The following is a 15078-nucleotide window of genomic DNA, read 5'->3' on the forward strand; positions in this document are numbered from 1 at the left end:
TTTTTTTGTCCATACAACAAAAGTGAATGGAACCCGAAACTGTTAGGTTACCAGCATTCTTCCAAACATCTTTAATGTTCCACAGAGGAAAATAGGTCATGCAGGTCTGGAATGACATGTGTGAGTAAATAATGACAATCTTCATTTTTAGATGGATTATCTTATTGTCTGAAATAGGGCTGCACGATAAATCGAAATGGAATCGAGATCGCGATACTATTTGATGGTAACCGATGCCGAATATTGTTTACATATATCGGTTTGTCCACATGTGTTTGGCTATGTACCTGTAAAGATGTACGTCCTCAAAGGACTTGGCGTTGTTGATGGCAAACACACAAAGAAAGCCCTCTCCTGTCCTCATATACTGATCTCTCATGGCACTGTACTCCTCCTGACCAGCGGTGTCCAGGATGTCCAGCAAACACGTCTCTCCGTCAATCACAACCTGCTTTCTGTAAGAATCCTGCATGGAATAGACATAAAAATAACTTTTTGTCCATACTATGGAAGTCAACGGGAAACAAAACAGTTTGATTACCAACATTCTTCAAAATATCTTGTTTTGTGTTCCACAGAAGAAAGAAATTCATGCATGATTGAAATGAGGGGGAGTAAAAGATGACAAATTTCATTTTTGGTTGGAATACCCTTTTAAAGAAGGTGAACTCTTACCTCAATAGTGGGGTCATACTCGTCTACAAAGTGATTCTGAATGAGCTGGATGGTCAGAGCACTTTTCCCAACGCCACCAGCCCCGACAACTACCAGCTTGTATTCTGTCATTCTGGATGGAAGAGAGAGAAGGTGAATGGGGAGAGGGTTAGAAACAGAAAATAGCAGTATCATTGGATTTAATCAGGAGCAACTTAGAAAAAACATAACCTTTACAGATACAAGCTTCTCACTCTGACTGATACACTTATACAAATGATGGCAGCGTTAAAAGACTGAACACAAAAAAAGATAAGTCACTCTTTACTTTCACTGTGTGGAAAACAAATGCAGCGAAAGTGAATGGTGACTGGGGCTGTCATTCTGCCTAACATCTCCTTTTGCGTTCCACAGAAGAAAGAAAAGTCATACAGCTTGGATCAACATGAGGGTGGGTAAATGATGACACAATTTTCCTTTTTTGGGTGAACTGTTCCTTTAATAACCGGAAAAGAACATACATGTTACATAAAATGGTTGACTGGGATTTTAAATTGCTGCATTATCAACAAATCATATTTAAAGACAGTTAAGACTGTGGTTTAAGATAACGTTTAAACAGTTCCTATCACATTTACTTAGCCGGCAAGCTCTTTATAGCTTTATCTCAACTTCTATCAACAGGTAACAAGTTATGTATCGGCTTATTTGTGTATTTTACCTCGTGAGTTGTTGTTAAATCAGTTCGGCTCGCCCAAACGAAGCGCTTCGAGATGAATTAGTATTGAATGAAGTCCAAGGATTAGCCCCTGAGCCACATTACGATCGACCAGACTAACTAAACTCTCCCGAGAGTCGAAGACAGGCTGGAAGTATTCGGGCTGATGAAAATCCACCCGTAAAAACACCAAAAATTATTCTTCTCTTAACTATGTTTCTCCAGTCTGTTCAAATTTTACGAAAACCCACATAAATCCACCCGTAGAGGAATTAGCTCCTCTCGGCTAAGGCTCTCCCAGATTCACTGAGGGCGAGGAGGAGGCGGGATCACTGGAGGAGATGACCAGTGAGATTTAGCCGGCCTGTCAGATTTTTAAATTCTATTGGGCGATGAATAAACGGAAGTAAGTATTGACCAATGGTAGTGCAATACCTCTTTCCAATTTCTCACTGATGTCCCGCCCCGTGAATCTGGACCAATCGGATTCGTTTTACATATTAAAAGGCCAGAGATGCACGTCAAGCCATCAAAGGTCCTCAAATAAAAGGAAAGAGTACTACATTATAAATTTAATTGTAATTTTTGCAAAATTTCATATTCATAAGTGTAAGTACAGTAAAACCAATCCTTTATTTTGGGTTCTTGAAAAAGAAATTCAAATTTATGTTAAGACTATTTTTTGTTTACATAATAAGAAAGCAATTAAGACGGTCTCCATTTGTAAGTCCTTCAACATATTTACATGATGTTTAACCCACACCCTGGCAGTTTATGTATTTTGTATACATATTTAGTATTTTATATATATTTTTTGTTTGTGTTTTATGATTTCATGTGTATTATTGTAGTCCTAACTGTACTTTGAGAGTGTTTATTAAAGTAAAAAAAAAAACTAAAAGCCATCAAAGGTCTCCGCTGAACATCTAGCCCTTAAAGGAAAATAAAATATATACCTCAGAAAGTGCATTTAGTGCTAGTTTCCTAAACCTAATGCCTCGTTGTATTTGCAAATAAAGCATTTGGCAAATAATAATTTTATTATCATTACTTAGTTGTCACTTAAGTCTGCAGAGGGTTTACAATCCATTACAGGGTAAACGTAGTCAATTGCTAAAGTCTAATAAGTAATGTAATAAACAATAATAAAAAATGTTCCCAATAAAACAAAATCATTGTGTAGAGCATTTAAACAACTCATTTGTGTAATGTTTTTGCCTTTTCCTTCTTATTATTATACATTCTTTTTTTCTTTATTTTTTATACGCGTAAATGTGTATGTCTGTAATTTAATGTTACCAATTGTTTGGCAATGTAAAGCCTTTTACCAAATCTACTTCAATCTGAATATGGTCGAATACAGTATAAAGCGCTATTATTTTAGTTTATTTTTAGTTTACTCATTTTAACCACTAGATGTCCCTGACAACACAACAACAACAAAACCTCTCTGGTGCAAAGATGCTTTCTTTCTCTCTCTGGATGACAGATGGATAGAGGGATTATCTTGGTGATTTTAGGCAAAGATTAGAAAACAGCAGATGCCCTTCTGTGGGTGGAGAGGAGCATTAGGGAGGGTGAATAAAGGTATAAACTGGAGGAAAAACTGATGAGCGTGGCGTGCACGTGGGCAAGTAATCGGAGTGATGCTGGAAAAATGGAATTTGGCTTGTATTGTGATGCAGATTCATACAAACACATCGCCTACCACACGTCTGCTATCTCGAGCAGTTTCTTGTGCCTGTTTGATCGGTTATTAGTGCAAAGAATAAATAATACACAGTTTATACATTTAATTAGTTTTATTGTACACGGAATTTTCACATATACAATTTGTACACATTTTTAAATGATATTATTATTATTATTTCAGTTTTTCCTCCAAAGGGAAAACATGTTTTTTGTTGTTTTGTTTATATTGTGCTGACAAGTCAAGTTACATTTAGGAAAACAAAATAAACAAATGAAAGATTCAGGAAATAAGCGCAACAAATTACAAACACATGAAGCAGAATAGCATCAAATTAAAGTGCAGAATCAGTTGGTCAATAATTAATCATCCTCTTTCCATTCCCTAATGCTGTTTTCTGATTGATTCCCTAAGATCATACTGCACTGACTGAATGGACTCTAAATGGATGCACATGATGAAATCTGCATATGCTGAGAATACAACCAACCCATCAACTTCTCAGAATTTCGGCACTTACACCTTGTAATTCACCTGGCATTTTCTGTGTTTGTGCCTGTCGATATATTTTGACTCATGGCATCAGCAATGACATAGTCATGGGTTAAGTTCCCATGTATACCTTTTGGATAAAAGTGTCTGTAAATGCATAAATGTAATGTGTAAATGATTATAAGTTTGCCTGGCAGTAATATCAGTAAACCTTCAACGTGCGCAAAATAGATTCATCCACAGATTTATTGAATATGTGTGCATGTGTGTAAGCTTGTGAAAATGAGTATATGTGACTAATATAGTACAACAAAGGATGAAAACACGCTTGTGCACTGACCCAATGATGAGGATCTGGGTCGTTTAAACTTGCACACACATTCAGTCATGTTTAAAGAATAGTTTAGGCCAAAATGAAAATTCAATCAATATATATTAAACCATATATTTAAAATATTTAAAATTATATATATATATATATATATATATATATATATACCACATAAAGAGTAAATAATGACAGAATTTTCATTTTTGGTGACTGTCCCTTTAAGGATATCATGTATAAGTGCACAAACTTATGATCAAATAAATGTCTACACGTCCATAGATTTGCTTGAACCATTTTACCATTTAAAGCACTGGATAAAACAAAAGGAACTGTGCACAATATGGAAACTTACACATACACACTCACCATGAGCACACACACACACACAGAGAAGCTCATATACTGTATACTCGTACACCACAACCATGAACATGTCTAATATCGCTGTGTCATTTTAAGTGCATTACAGTGATTTTGGCAGAAAGCCTAAAATACTGAACATATCATTCACAGAGCACCGCTGTATTCTCAATCTGAAACCCAAATGACTCGCATCAACACACACACACGCACACACACACACACTACAGTGGGTATGTTTATAGAGCAATCATCACATAATCTGATCATCAAGTTGGAAACTCATTTGCTCTGTTGCTTATTCATACACTCACACATTCACTCACTCTCTCTATTTACTCTGTATTGATCTTTATTCCTTTAACTCTTAGATATAGACTCTGTTTCTTTCCACTATGTGAGCTCTATCTCTCCCTCTTCGCCATATAAATAACTATTTGTCCCGACCGGTTGAACATATTCTTCTGTTTTATCCCAATCTGATACCCATCCTGCCCCAGCACCTCCTCCGTTCGGACCACCAGCATGGGGATTGTTTATAGCTCCGTACTGTCCTCCAGTCCTGTACAGCTCTTCCGTTTCATTGGCCAGTTCGTCCTCTCCCAGAATGCCACACTTCTCCTCACTGGTATTCTCAGCATCCGCCCATGGCTGCTTCTCACCTGACGCAAAGATCCCTGAGAACATATTCAAATCCAGCATTTCAGGAGAGAAATGACAAAAGTAATTTAGAATATTCATTATATGTGGAATAAAAAGAGATTTAACATGTTTGCATGTTGAAATTATGATTTGCTGAACACAACATACCATAAAAGATCACACCCCCATAATGCACCAGTGCTGCAATGAGGAAGACATACTGCCACTCTTCACGTGTCTACAGGCAAAAATAAATAAATAAAGCCAATTAACAACAATATAAACTATAGAAATCAATTATTTGGCATGTGAAGGTTGTGTGCTATTAGTATGTACCTTATGTTTGGTCATGGCTCCAACTATGAGAGGACACACCATTCCTGACAAAGTTCCCACTCCATTGGAGATTCCCATCAAGATGCTGGCATAACGTGGAGCAATGTCAAGATGATTCACATTAAACCCTGAAAGGGAAAGAGAAATGTATTTTTCATACATGCATCTTAACAAGTATCTAAAACTGCACATTCATATCTTGCCTAAACTGCAACTTTGATTCTCACAATTGTGACCTTATATCTCACAGTCACACTTTATTTCTTTTAATGTGACTTTAAATTTTGTAATTGTGACTTTGTCTCACAATGTTACTTCATATTTCACAATGTCACTTTTCTTTTTGATTTTATTCATTATTCTACAATTACTTTTATATTTAAAAAAAAAAAAACGAAATAGGCTTCCATTGAAGATATAGTACCTGAGAACTAAGGATAATAGTTGGCCTTTATGGATGCAGCACAGTTATATACAGTACTGTTTGAGGTCTATTTTTCAAAAGTTTGGGGTCAATAATATATATATATATATTTTTTTTTTAAAGAAATTAATACTTTGCAAAGATGCATTAAATTAATCAGGAGCAACAGTAAAGACATTTACAATATTCTAAAAGATGTATAATCAAGAATCCTGAAACAAAAAGTATCATGTTTACACAAAAATATTAAGCAGCTGTTTTTAACATTGATCATAAGAATATTATGTTTCTTGAGCACCAAATCAGCATTTTGAAGGATCATGTGGCACTGATGGCTGGAGTAATGAGGCTGAAAATTCACTTTATTTCATTCATTTTAGTTTTACATTTTTTTAATTGTAATAATATTTCACAATATTACTGTTTTATTTGTATTTTTGATCACGTGAATGAGCATAAGAAATTCAAAACATGAAAAAATCTTATTGAGCCCAGACTTTTGAATGGTAGTGTGCACAAAATCTAAGTAAATTCTTAAGTGTGTTTTGTCTTAAATCTTTTCTTTTACTAACCTGAAATTGCAAATCCACTGAAACCAACCGCCAGTACAAGGAAAGAAATAGCTATTACTTTGGTATGTGAGAAACCAACAACCAAGAGTAGAGTGGCTTCCATTCCAAACCCTAAAACACACACAGACACACACAACAGTACAGTCTCTTGGATACAACATACAAGGTTTACTGTGGGTCAGAGTATACCTGTGCCGTCCATTTCCTGCATGCTCTGGTGCATCTGTCTCTGTGTTGTGCATGTTTGTATGTTGTGTGTGCAGACGATTGTGAGAGACTGAGTGTGTCATGCATTGATGCATCAGTGATTATTGCCCCAGCTGCCATTGCAGGACCAGACAAAGCAAAAATAGGCAGATAATCTGATTTGTGTCTCACACACATATACAGTTTCTGATTCAGCACACGCTCTGTTGATTAAAACACACTTTGTGTGCTGGATTCTACATTTATGACATTTATTAAAGGGGAAGTTTACCCCCAAAAAATATAAATAAATGATTCTGTCATATTATGGGTATTTATTCAGGCTCATGTCATTCTGTTGGTCCTATGCTAGTGATAAAAGGTAAACAAACAAAAAACATAAGGGTGAGTAAATAATGACAGATTTTTTTATTTTTGGGGTAAAATAAAAAATTCGATTTTTTTTCCCTTATCTACATCTTACCTCCACAGTTCATGAGTTTACGGACATTCGTTGTGGTCATTATATTATGTGTTCTCATGTAGTCAGCAAGTTGTCCTCCAATTGGCACGATAATGGTCATCACTAAATGAGGAAGTGCAGACACCAACCCCACCTGAGCGACAGAAGGAACAAAAAGATTAGTTATTGAACAAAACATCTTCATCCACCTGCACAATACTGCATTATGTGTGTGCATACTGTGTTTCTCAGCTGGTTTTGTTTTAGGACAAACATTTTACTTATAAACTCTTTAAAGGTAACTACAAATTATTTATAAATTACTATATGCTGTTGCATTTTATTGTTTATATTTAGCATTGCCTTTTCCTGCAGTCTGCAACCCTTCATACCAGACATGTGATTTATTTTTGGGTTGTGGCCCACCAGTTAAGAAGCACTGTTGTAGAGCATCACCAATTTAAGTGTGTGTGTGTGTGTGTGTGTGTGTGTGTGTGTAGCTGTAGGCCGATAGAATATAAGGTCTGTACAGTAGAAAAACCATTATGCCTATGGAGAATCCCCACAAGGATAGCAAACCAGACATGTTTGTGTGTGTGTGTGTGCGTGTGTGTGTGTGTGTGTGGGTGTGTGTGTGTGTGTGTGTGTCACCTTGCTGATTTCAAAGCCAAACACCTCCTCGAAGTAAGCGGGCTGGCTGATGAGGAGCAGGTAGAAGGTCCAGCTTCTGCAGAAGTTGGCCACGATGATGGCATACACTGGCATGGAGGTAAAGAAGTGCCGCCAGGGAGTTTTAAATTTCTGCAGGGTAGTGAAAAACCAGAGGTCGAACATATCCAGAACAGTGCAGCAAGCAGCAATTAGAGAGATGAGAAATGAGAGAAGATTTAGAGTGTGTGTTGTGTTGTGTGTGTGTGTGTGTTGTGTTGTGTTGTGTGTGGTGAATGTGTGTTTTGTTGTGTCTGGGTGAACAGCTGGACTCTCATAGGAAACTAGAATCCAGAAGAGATACCAGAATATCCCAACACTCCCTGTGAGGATAGAAAAGGATGATAAAAATTATTATATATAATGAAAATTATATACAGGTGCATCTCAATAAATTAGAATGTCGTGGAAAAGTTCATTTATTTCAGTAATTCAACTCAAATTCACAATTTGAGTTGAATTACTGAAATAAATGAACTTTTCCACGACATTCTAATTTATTGAGATGCACCTGTATTATATATACACTAAAGTATAAGCTTGGGGTCTGTTTTTGGGGTCATTGGCATGATTTTTAAAATGTTTTTGAAAGATGTTTCTTACAATCACCAAGGCTGTATTTATTTGATAAAAAATACAGCAAAAATCTGTAATATTGTGAAATATTTTTACAAATTAAAATAACTGCTTACAATTTCAATATATATGTAATTTATTAAATATATAATTACATTTATTAAATATATAATTTATTATATATTTCAATATTAAAATGTAATTTATTCAAAGCTGAATGGCAAAGCTGAATTTTCAGTATCATTACTCCAGTCTTCAGTGTCTCATGATCCTTCAGAAATCAATCTAATATGCTGATTTGATGCTTGATGATTCTTTGATGAATATAAAGTATAAAAGAACAGCATTTATTTGAAAAAGAAATGTTTTGTAACATTATAAATGTCTTTACTGTCATATTTGATCAATTTAATGCATCCTTTCTGAATAAAAGAATTAGAAAAATAAATAATGAGTGATAGTGTGTGTATATTGTATATTATATATTAAAGTGTTCGCTATTACTTGGTTCATTAAGTAAACAAAAGTTTTATATCAAATATTATTGTATATAATTAAAATGACGTGTATATGCTACTTACCATACACATAAAACACTGAGGACCATCCAGTGTACTGGACCAAGACTCCAGCCAAAGGCATTGCAACAACAGCACCGGCATATGAACCTATAACATACAGTTTCTTAGTATACTTCCTCTTATTAGTGCTATTCACTAACATTATCATCAATGTCAGCTTTTTACAAAATCAAAACTTGATTCAAGGTTCAAATAATCACAAAAATATATAAATTCTATTGATTACCAGGTTTATATAATTTATGGATTCAAATGATCGATAGACATCTTACCACAGAATGCTGTTGTTGCCAATCGACTTCTTTCAAGTGGCGGAGCCCATTTGGCCCAGATGCCGTGACATGCAGGATATGACACACCCTTCCAGTAGAGTAATAAACTGATTTAATATATATATATAACCATGATGGTAACACACACAAAAAAATCCTTAGTGTGATGCTATGTATTTGGACTAATAAAACATTAATATTTCCGACTACTTCAGATCCACACAAATCCACGCATGCACACAGATGGCATACCTCCACAAGCCCCTGGCAAATCCTGACCATGATAACACACCCATAGTGAACTCTTGCTGCTGCTGGGATCAGCATATTCAGCATTGACGTGGCCACAATGGCAAAGCCAAACACCCTGAGACCAAACACACATGCAGTACAGTCAACTGAGGCCTAATCCCAATGAAATACCATGCTAATATCTCATCACATGGGGCTGGGGAAAAAAAGTTTCATTTTTGACATTTGCTGAACACACACTGTCATTATATAATTTTATTATAATTACATAATTTTTTCATTATATATGGGGTAGGTTGTTGCAATGCAACAAGAGCCAGATCAAAAGACAACACACATTGACTCAAGATTGACTCATTTAAATTCATAAAACTCTTCAGAAAAAGAACACTTGAGAAAACATCAATTCGCTGATCACATTACCTGTTAGCGGCAAACTTTTGACAGATGAATCCCCCAGGTATTTGTGTGACGATGTAACCCCAGAAGAATGAGCCGTGTATCATCCCTACCGTCTCGGGGTCCCATGTGAACTGAGCAGCCTGGGTGGGAAAAGAGAGAGTCAAACTCCTTGCATCCAACTTATATTCGAAAGCTTTCTGTGCAAAATCTGAGAATACTGTCGCATACCTTGTCAGTTCAGGTTTTAATCAATAAAAAATGATTACGCGCTATTCTTCAAAGCATCAAATAACCTGAATTAACCTCAGTCACTTTTTCTGTGTCATGTTACATTTACAAACAAGGGAAGGGGGGAATGTGAGAAAGAAGTAAAATAATCAACAAAGTAGTAAAATAAAAAATATAAAACTAAATATATAAGTAAGATAGTCTAATAATAATAATAACAGATCATAAAATAAATTGATCAAAATTTGTATAATAATAATACATATTTTTAAAATTATATTAAAAATCTTATTTTCTATCAATTTGATTTTCTCAGTCTATTTGTGGGGTAATTGCATAGCTGTGTGAAATTCTACAGGGAAACCTCACAGTGCACACTATGTAGAGACAAAAATCTAACTGGTTAATGTGAGTAAACTGGAATTTGAAGTGACCGAGTCAATTTGCATATATTTATGTATGCTTGTATTTAGATATTGATGTTATTGGCATTACTGACATATTGGCATAGCAAATCAAACTGACAGTAGGCTCTATGCTGATGTATCTTTATTTCTTATAAACCTGTGTTGTATCTATCCATGCTTAATGAATCTAATTTTTATCTTAAATTTTAAAATATGCCCCTTAATAAACTCAGAAATGCCCAATTTCTTCATTCTGTTTCCATTAATTTTCTTAAACTTGAATGGATGATCTTTATTAATGTGACACTGACCACTATGACAGGTTTCTTTCCGTAGTAAATGGTGTGGTCGTTGACCATGCTGACGACGGCCACACCCAGGTTACAGCGGATGCCGAACGAGATGCAGAAGCCCAGGCCTGACAGGATGGCGATGATGTAACGACGCGGCAACCCGAAACACGTGCAGTCCACGACGGGAAGCTCCTTCTCCTCCACCAGCTCCGGGCGGCCCTCCACTGACAGCTCGATAGTCTCGCCATTCTGCTGCCGTTTCTCCAGGAGTCTGGATGTGGACACAGAAAGTAAAGGCCAACGTGAGTTAAGTTCAAATAAACAGCATAACAGTGTTTAAAGATTTTCTCAATTCATGCAAAAACATTAAACGCTGCACTTAACCCCAGGTAAAGGAACGCTTCACGTTGTAATTTATAAGCAGGGCTAGCACCACTTTTTACACCTGTTCCAGAGGAGGCTTGAGCCGCTTTTGCAGCATAGACAAGCATATACAGTGTTACAGCTAGATGCAGGGGCGCCACGAAGAGAGGGGGGTATGCAAGACAGAAATTTGAGCCCCTTTCTATTTTATTTCAAGTAACGTTTATTTTATTTCAAGTAAAAAAAATATTTTTTAAAGTTTTAATTTTAGTTTTAGTTTCGTTACCATGGCAAAAACTATTAGTCTAACAAAGTTCAAACATTATTAAAGACAAGTGAACAGTCAGTAAATAAGAACAAATGAACAAATTACAAGCAATAGCACAAATAAGCAGAACAAAGATACAAATGAAAGATATGCTTTAGGTTTTTATGGTGAGGTTTTTTTTTTTGGAGTTGTTATTCACATCTTCTTGCACTTGAATAGGTTAACATCGCTTGGACGTTCAAATTGGCAAGGTGTATTTGTCCATTAAAGTGCAAGAAGACGCGAAAGAGAAACTTAGTTCGGGGCTCGCTGTGTGTCTTTCGCCTAGTCTTGCGCTTTGTGTGCTTTCCGCGTCTTCTAATGCTTTGAAATTGATTGAATGTTTAATTTGGTAAAGCTTAATAACATGTGCAAATGCTAAACATGTGTGAGCACACAGCAGTGGCCCAATTGATCCAGTCAGAAATCCGTCAACTGTCCCGAGCGTTTTTTCCCGCTGGCCCCGGGCTATGCTATCGGGCACCCTTATTGTCGAGCCCTAATATTTAACAGTTTTCCTACCTATTCTCAGTAGGCAGTGACAATAAAGAAATATAAAACCCATCGGAGCGGCTAAACACCGCAACAAGGTAATAGCAGAATAGAAGTTTTAAATCTGCAGTGTTATTATACAAAAAAAAAAAAAAGAATTGGTAGCCAGCAAATTTAAGAGCTTCTTATCCTAAACTTTTCTGACATAAAGGTAATTAAATCTGAAAACGTCTTGTTTTCATGCTTGCCCATTTTTCTAACATTTCATCAAAGTCTGTGGATCGTGCAAGTTCGTTAACCTGTCCTGTTTCTCTGAGGTCGTCATCGCTTATGTTGCCACTGACTTGAATAGGCTACTGACTTTTCATACTGTTTTGTCTCTGCAGATATTGTTGCTTGTTTATTGCTGCTGTCCTGTGTCTCTGATAGCGGCCATACTGTATCAATTAGCATGTCAAATCTTTCCCTGTCTGTCACAATCATCTCCAATATTTTGTTTATTCTTATTTGTAAGCACCCAATTCGTAGGGGAAACTTTCATTCTTTTAACGTCTTGTACTTTTTTATGTTTTCGCTTTTGTTCTCCTGACAGGTGCTTCTCTCTAGAGGTCTGCATTCCCATGGCTCTCCCGTGGGAACCGCGGGACCCGACCAGATTTTTTGCGCCGCGGGATTAAATTCCCGAATAAAACGCGACACCAAACATATGCAAATAAGAATATTAACCCAGGGTTTATAAATGTACGGTGTGAAATGTCAGATTATGAATTTGAATACCCCTTACCCAGGGTTTTAGACTGACACATTGTTAACTATATCAGGTGTGAAAAGCCCTTTAGAGGGTCAAAGTTTAAAAATACTTTAATCCAAAGCAATTTTTAGGCCACGTACTATAGGGATAGTACTGGATTAATCTGAGGTTAAGTGTCTTACTCAAGGACACAATGGTACTAGTTTATGTCTTGCTCATTGTGGGGTCAAACTAGGTTAATTTTGGTTACCATTCACCCACTAATGAAAAATGTTGCAGCCATTTTAAGTGTTATTGCACCGTGTGAGATCATCTCTAACTATGTTTTATTACACTTAACAGGTATGGAGCTAGGCTGTGAAGTCACATCCACTAGGGAACCCTCATAAGTCATAAAACTACATCACAAACACACCTAAAAGCAGGTGGGATGCAGAGGGAAGATACAGAGGGAGAGAGGACATGGAACAAGAATGAGGCGTCTCACTGGATAGCAGTACATGGGAGTCCAGCAGAGACCTAAAGAGAGACCATCTGGGTGTGCAACCTGTCTGCAACGTTTACAGCCAATAAAAACACACTTACATAGAAGCACACGAGCAAACACTTTCACAGACATATGCTCTGAAGCTTACAATAAGTATATGATTTTAATGTGCAGAGAAAATGCTCACCATTAAATCTGCTCGCCAAATTAATGCATTAAATCTGTCCTTTACACACAGACACTCTCAGTGTGACTAGGCCTATATAATGTTAAAATGTGTAATTCTCACAAATCACACTAAGAATGTAAGAAAAAGAAATAAATTAATTCTATTTCAAATAATGTTACATGGTTTTATACATAAAGTAATAATAAGACAGCAATAATAGTAAATGGTTCTTGAGCAGCAAATCAGCATATTAGAATGATTTCTGAAGGATCATGTGACACTGAAGACTGCAATAATAATAACTGAAAATTCAGCTTTTCATCACAGGAATAAATTACAATTAAAAACATATTAAAACAGAAAACAGTTATTGGAAATTATAATAATATTTTGCAATAATACCGATTTTACTGTATTTATTATCAAATAAATGCAGCCTTAAAATGTAATATATAGTTGTATCAAATTCAGAGAACTACTTCTGAGCTCCACGGATCTCATACACATATCACAATATCTGTCTTAATCTCTTTCTCCCTCTATACTTCTTTCTCTCTGTTTCTCTCATTCTGTCACTGTTCCTACAAAAGCAGATCCCTTATAATCCCCTCAACCTCAAACAACTCACAATCAGAGACAAGAGAAGAGAAATGAGAGGGAGATGAGTGCACATGTGTGCTTGTATGTTGAGGAGCAGATTAATTCTGCAGCCATGATGTGCTGTACAGAAACTAAAAAGGTGTCTCATGGACATTAGAAAATAGCAATGTGTTTCAATTATAACTCCTATGACTCATGCGTGTCCCTCCCCTTCACATTCCCTCTTCCATCTCTTATCCACTGATAATCTGTGGCCCCACCCTCAGATTAGGATTACAGAAATTATAGATTTCCGGAGATAAATATGAGCGAGAGAAAAAAAAGAGGGACTGAGTGGAACAAGAGAGAGATGGAGAAAGAGAAGACAGAAGTGTGTGTTTGTCTCCAATATAACACACACAGTCATTCAGGAAGATGTGTAATTAAGGTTAAAGCTAGTTAAAAACAGATTGCTGCCAACAGCAGCACACATGCTACCTACTAATGAGAATGACTGTTGGCTGTAATTAATATTTATTTCACAGTGTATTTTACCCCTTTAAACCATGTGACCATTGCAAACAAAAATTAAAAATCCGGGATTATAGATCATGCACTTCTGCATCTCGTTCCATGGTTGATGACGCACCCGCTGACCTGTATGTGTATATATGCGTGTGTGTTTAGACCATCTAATAAGAGACAGGTGTACCGCAGAAGGGGGTGGTATGAGGACCTTGCTACGACAAACACTTTATATGGATAAAAGACACGCTGACAGAATCCTGTCCAATAGCATCTACTTCTATGTCAGCATATTATAAGTATCTCACACAGTTACCAAAGTTGGATCAGATACAAACACATCTGCATGCTCATTATAACAGCACTATATCAGCAAATGAATAATAGTTTTTATTGATCTCATTTGCATATTATAGATTCATCAAATGGCTGTTTCAAGGGCAGCATGCTCAGGTGTACAATTCCCAAGTATACACACATCTCTTTCACTTTCTCTTCAGCATTGACTGCTTTGATTATGCTTTGAATGTTCAAAGGTTATTATTAACGAAAACTAAAATTAAAACCATTAAAAAACATTTGTGTTACTTGAAATAAATAAACGTTAATTGCTAATAAATAAAAAATAAAATAAAATATAAAAATATTTATTTCAGCTATTTGCCAAAGGAACATTTCTCATTTTTATTTAGTTAAAATTACAGTACTAAAACAATTAAAACTAAATAAATTGAAACTAATAAATACATTTTATTAAAGACATTGTTATAATATATATATATATATATATATATATATATATATATATATATATAGAG

At 35.9% G+C, this 15078-nt stretch overlaps 2 protein-coding genes across 2 annotated transcripts in view; both read right to left on the reverse strand.

Moving 5' to 3' along the window:
- Window positions 1–221: 221 nt before the first annotated feature.
- Window positions 222–1707, reverse strand: LOC107690306 (GTPase HRas-like). Its single transcript, XM_016488610.1, has 3 exons — window positions 1376–1707; window positions 676–787; window positions 222–466 (listed from the first exon to the last, which is right to left on the reverse strand). The coding sequence occupies exons 2-3, from the start codon at window positions 784–786 to the stop codon at window positions 248–250; spliced, it is 330 nt and encodes a 109-aa protein (XP_016344096.1). The 5' UTR covers window position 787; window positions 1376–1707; the 3' UTR covers window positions 222–247.
- Window positions 1708–4057: 2350 nt separating this feature from the next.
- Window positions 4058–15078, reverse strand: part of LOC107690308 (vesicular glutamate transporter 1-like) — a 16563-nt gene continuing 5542 nt past the window's right edge. The window contains exons 2-13 of the mRNA XM_016488612.1: window positions 10606–10858; window positions 9681–9799; window positions 9258–9372; window positions 9006–9093; window positions 8734–8820; window positions 7746–7899; window positions 7520–7679; window positions 6890–7022; window positions 6220–6330; window positions 5224–5351; window positions 5056–5125; window positions 4058–4922 (exon numbers count right to left, since the gene is read on the reverse strand). Coding sequence (XP_016344098.1) covers window positions 4639–4922; window positions 5056–5125; window positions 5224–5351; window positions 6220–6330; window positions 6890–7022; window positions 7520–7679; window positions 7746–7899; window positions 8734–8820; window positions 9006–9093; window positions 9258–9372; window positions 9681–9799; window positions 10606–10858 — 1702 coding nt within the window. The 3' untranslated portion in view covers window positions 4058–4638. The remainder of the gene's footprint in view (window positions 4923–5055; window positions 5126–5223; window positions 5352–6219; window positions 6331–6889; window positions 7023–7519; window positions 7680–7745; window positions 7900–8733; window positions 8821–9005; window positions 9094–9257; window positions 9373–9680; window positions 9800–10605; window positions 10859–15078) is intronic.

This window comes from Sinocyclocheilus anshuiensis, unplaced genomic scaffold (assembly GCF_001515605.1).
Source record: "Sinocyclocheilus anshuiensis isolate Anshui unplaced genomic scaffold, SAMN03320099.WGS_v1.1 scaffold461, whole genome shotgun sequence".
In the NCBI taxonomy this organism is placed as follows: Eukaryota; Metazoa; Chordata; class Actinopteri; order Cypriniformes; family Cyprinidae; genus Sinocyclocheilus; species Sinocyclocheilus anshuiensis.